Source organism: Danio rerio, chromosome 1 (assembly GCF_049306965.1).
Source record: "Danio rerio strain Tuebingen ecotype United States chromosome 1, GRCz12tu, whole genome shotgun sequence".
Classification (NCBI taxonomy): Eukaryota; Metazoa; Chordata; class Actinopteri; order Cypriniformes; family Danionidae; genus Danio; species Danio rerio.
Window position 1 is genome coordinate 60,061,676 of NC_133176.1, and position 5,051 is coordinate 60,066,726.

General features: G+C 39.7%; 1 protein-coding gene across 1 annotated transcript; it reads right to left on the reverse strand.

Moving 5' to 3' along the window:
• Window positions 1–4,358, reverse strand: LOC100538177 (uncharacterized). Its single transcript, XM_021477576.3, has 4 exons — window positions 4,308–4,358; window positions 2,643–3,968; window positions 1,524–1,571; window positions 1–1,316 (listed from the first exon to the last, which is right to left on the reverse strand). The coding sequence occupies exons 1-4, from the start codon at window positions 4,318–4,320 to the stop codon at window positions 145–147; spliced, it is 2,559 nt and encodes an 852-aa protein (XP_021333251.2). The 5' UTR covers window positions 4,321–4,358; the 3' UTR covers window positions 1–144.
• Between the last annotated feature and the right edge of the window lie 693 nt (window positions 4,359–5,051).

The following is a 5,051-nucleotide window of genomic DNA, read 5'->3' on the forward strand; positions in this document are numbered from 1 at the left end:
ACAAGTACCGAAAGTGCTGAAGAAGTGACCAATGTATTTTCAGATTCGATTACTAATAATAATGATAACAATAACATAAATGATAAAAATAAAAACTGTTGAGCTAAATATTTAATGAGATGCAGCAGTGGCTTTTATCTTCGTTTAATTCTTCTTGGTTATAGGCGTCTTGGCGTTTGTATCAGCTGTAGTGGTTTTTATTTTAGTTTGTTTCGTCTCGGTTTTAGGCGTCTTGACATTTGTACCAGCTGCAGCGGCTTTTACCATCGTTTGTTTCTTTTCGGTTATAGGCGTCTTGACATTTGTACCAGCTTTAGTGTCTTTTATCATCGTTTGTTTCTCCTCGGTTATTGGCGTCTTGACATTTGTACCAGCTTTAGTGTCTTTTATCTTCGTTTGATTCTTCCCGGTTATAGGCGTCTTGACATTTGTACCAGCTTTAGTGTCTTTTATTATCGCTTGTTTCTTCTCGGTTATAGGCGTCTTGACATTTGTACCAGCTCCAGCGGCTTTTTCCATCGCTTGTTTCTTCTCGGTTATTGGCGTCTTGCCAGTTTTACCAGCTCCAGCAGCTTTTTCCATAGCTTGTTTCTTCTCGGTTATAGGCGTCTTGACATTTGTACCACCTCCAGCGGCTTTTTCCATCGCTTGTTTCTTCTCGGTTATTGGCGTCTTGGCAGTTTTACCAGCTCCAGCAGCTTTTTCCATCGCTTGTTTCTTGTCGGTTATAGGCGTCTTGACATTTGTACCAGCTCCAGCAGCTTTTTCCATCGCTTGTTTCTTCTCGGTTATAGGCGTCTTGACATTTGTACCAGCTCCAGCGGCTTTTTCCATGACTTGTTTCTTCTCGGTTATAGGCGTCTTGACATTTGTACCAGCTGTAGTGTCTTTCATCATCGTTTGTTTCGTCTCGGTTGTAGGAGTCGTGGCCTTTGTTCCAGCTGTAGTGTCTTTCATCATCGTTTGTTTCGTCTCGGTTGTAGGAGTCGTGGCCTTTGTTCCAGCTGTAGTGTCTTTCATCATCGTTTGTTTCGTCTCGGTTGTAGGAGTCGTGGCCTTTGTTCCAGCTGTAGTGTCTTTCATCATCGTTTGTTTCGTCTCGGTTGTAGGAGTCGTGGCCTTTGTTCCAGCTGTAGTGTCTTTTAACTTTGTTAGCTTCTTCTGGATTTTTTTTTTTGTCTTCTTGATTTTTTTTTTGGTTTTCTTCTGGATTTTATACATCATAGCCACTGTATCAGCGATAAGAACAGCTTTTTCGACTCCCGACTTCATCTTTTTCCGGATCTTCTTGCGCATTTTCTTATTAACCAGCTCATCTTTACACATGGGTGGGAAAAGTTTATGTTAGTTTGATGTTAATGTAGTTATCTTGATAGAAAGTGCATGTATGAGACACAATATCCAGTGAACCTCATTTATATAAAAAATAATACTACTGATACGAGTATTTAGAAACCTAAAGTGAAACATTAATGATCATCTATGGCTTTACAAGCATTTCTTTCAATTCAGAAATTGCTCACCTGGCAGTTTGGAGACAGCGAGATCCATTAAGCCCATTGCGATGATATCTGTATTCACACAAGAGTTAAAGTAAACCAAAAGTACTGTAAACATCATCAACAAGCAAGTTCAGTGTGACTGGGCGGGTTTATAATATGATAATGGGCGTGGCCTCTGTAGTACAATAAACCCTCATGAGCGGGGCTTGTTCAATGTGACTCACTCAGGGTGGGTTTATGCTAATATGGCACAGTTATGAGCAGGGCCAATTGTGACTCATTCAGGGCAGGTCTATGCTAATAAGGTAAACTTTTTTACTGGCCGTGGCCTCAGTAAAGTGACTCACTCAGGGCAGATCTATGCTAATACTGCAGTGCAATAAGCATTCATGGGCAGGGCTTGTTCAATATGACTCTCTCAAGGTGGGTCTATGCTAATACGGCAGCGTAATAAACATTTGTGGGCGGGGCCCTGTGGGCCTGTTCAATGTGACTCACTCAGGGCAGGTCTATTCTAGTTATACACAATCATGGGCAGAGTCAGTTCAGAGTGTCTAACTTAAGGCAGGTCTATGCTACTAATGCATTGTCCATCAACAGTCGTGGGCGGGCCTGTTCAATGTGACCTAATTAGGGCAGGCCTATGGTAATTATGGCGCAGTCATGGGCAGAGCCAGTTCAAAATATCTTACTCAAGGCAGGTCTATGCTACTATAGCAGTGTCCATCAAAAGTTGTGGGCGGGGCCTGTTTAATTTGACTTAATTACTGCAGGTCTATGCTAATTATGACACAGTTCAATGCGACTCATTCAAGGGCTACACTAATAAGGTAGGGTTTGTCAACAATCCTGGGCGTGGCCTCTGTAAAGTGACTCACTCAGGGCAGATCTACGCTAACACTGCAGTACAATACACAGTTGAGGCCGGGGCTTGTTTAATGTGACTCACTCAGGGAAATCTATGCTAATATGGTACAGCCATGGGCGGGGCCAAATATAATTTATTTATAATTTAATGACATTTTTTAAATAAATGTATGCTGTTTAATATCTTAAACTGCAGTCAGAACATACTGAATTTACTAGATATAGAGGTACATTCAGCTGTTAAATCACTGTATTATGTAAATATCTACTTACCGGAGATCTTGTCACCATCTTCATCTTCTTCATCATCATCATCTTCATCATCATCATCATCATCATCATCGTCGTCGTCATCATCTTCATCTTCTTCATCCTCCTCCTCCTCCTCCTCATCTTCCTCATCTTCTTCTACCTCTCCATCATCTTCTTCTTCCACATCTTCTTCTACCTCCACTTTATCTTCTTCCTCTTCCTCCTCCTCATTATCTTCCTCATCTTCTTCTACCTTCTCATTATCTTTACCTTCCTCATCATCTTCTTCCACATCCTCATCTTTATCTTCCTCCACCTCATTAAGTACATCACCACCATCATCTTCCTCATCCTTATCTCCCTCCACCTCATTAATTACATCACCACCATCATCTTCATCCTTATCTTCCTCTACCTCATTAATTACATCACCACCATCATCTTCATCCTTATCTTCCTCTACCTCATTAATTACATCACCACCATCATCTTCATCCTTATCTTCCTCTACCTCATTAATTACATCACCACCATCATCTTCCTCATCCTTATCTTCCTCCACCTCATTAATTACATCACCACCACCATCTTCCTCATCATCATCTTCCTCCACCTCATTAATTACATCCCCACCATCATCTTCCTCCACCTCATTAATTACATCACCACCACCATCTTCCTCATCTTCATCTTCCTCCACCTCATTAATTACATCACCACCACCATCTTCCTCATCTTCATCTTCCTCCATCTCATTAATTACATCACCACCATCATCTTCCTCATCCTTATCTTCCTCTACCTCATTAATTACATCACCACCATCATCTTCCTCATCCTTATCTTCCTCCACCTCATTAATTACATCACCACCACCATCTTCCTCATCATCATCTTCCTCCACCTCATTAATTACATCCCCACCATCATCTTCCTCCACCTCATTAATTACATCACCACCACCATCTTCCTCATCTTCATCTTCCTCCACCTCATTAATTACATCACCACCACCATCTTCCTCATCTTCATCTTCCTCCACCTCATTAATTACATCACCACCACCATCTTCCTCATCTTCATCTTCCTCCATCTCATTAATTACATCACCACCATCATCTTCCTCATCCTTATCTTCCTCCACCTCATTAATCACATCACCACCATCATCTTCCTCATCCTTATCTTCCTCCACCTCATTAATCACATCACCACCATCATCTTCCTCATCCTTATCTTCCTCCACCTCATCATTTACATCACCATCATCATCTTCCCCATCCTTATCTTCCTCCACCTCATCATCTACATCACCATCATCTTCGTAATTGTCTTCATAATCTTCATCTTTAATAATGACCAAAATGAGAAACACAGAGTCACAATAAATGTCAAACATTTGAAAACATTTGCTTTATGTCACATCAACAAACTCTCTAACTGAGATGAGTGCATGTTTATGAATATACTGTGAAAAAGGTTCATAAAAGGCATATGGAAAACATCTACAAAACCATAACCATAATAACCAAACATTTGACAGAAGGGTTAATAATGTAGCGTATTTACAGTATTTGAACGTAATCAATAGTGCAGAATTCCTGTCCTAGCTGTCTAGTCTGTGAGTGTTTGTTAGATTAGTGTTAAATTACTTTTAAATTAAATATTAAATTAGTTTAGACTGACCTCTTGTTGCCATTTTTGCCTCCTGCAGTCACTCAGATCCACGGTTCATCTGAATATGAACTGAAAAAGAGGAACGTCTAAAGTCTTCACTGCATCCCGCCTTTAACATGAGGAAACACCCACAACACACTCTCTGAAGAAAAATGCTGCATTCCAAGTGAGCAGACGAGTAGATTATTAGTTTTAACAAATAGGATTTAACATGTTTTAAGAATATTATTACACTCAAAAAAAATATGGGTCAAATGTTGGGTCATATGTGGACAAACCCAACCTTTGGGTTATTACAGTTTTTTCCCAGTTGTTTGCACACGTTTTCTGAAAGCAGGTATCATGTTGTCAGAACTCTACACACAAATCACACACACATTGGTCAAAACCCTTCAATTCTTCAGCAAAATAAAACTCTATGTTCCAATCAATGTAATTTATTCTCAAAATGGTGTTTTGTTATCAAATGACACACAAGCCATCACATGAATAGACAATTATAAGAACAGTTGAGCACTGATGTGCCTAATGTAAAACACTATGAGCACTTCTTCTCCATTCATCGTAATGACTTACTGTAAGCCTTTTTTTTTGTTCAGTGTTCACCTACTACAGACATAAAGTCCTACAGAAGTGCATTGTAAAATATTTCAGAATAATGTTTTTATAGAAAACACTTAAATACCAAATATATTTTACTGTATTTTCCCCACAAAAACAGTGTACACTGTTCATCTCAGCCAACACAAAGTT

Coding starts and splice junctions, on each gene's coding strand:
- LOC100538177 (XM_021477576.3), bottom strand. Junction 1,572..2,642: donor AGATGGTGACAAGATCTCCG/GTAAGTAGATAT, acceptor GTGTGAATACAG/ATATCATCGCAATGGGCTTA. Junction 1,317..1,523: donor CGCTGTCTCCAAACTGCCAG/GTGAGCAATTTC, acceptor CCATGTGTAAAG/ATGAGCTGGTTAATAAGAAA.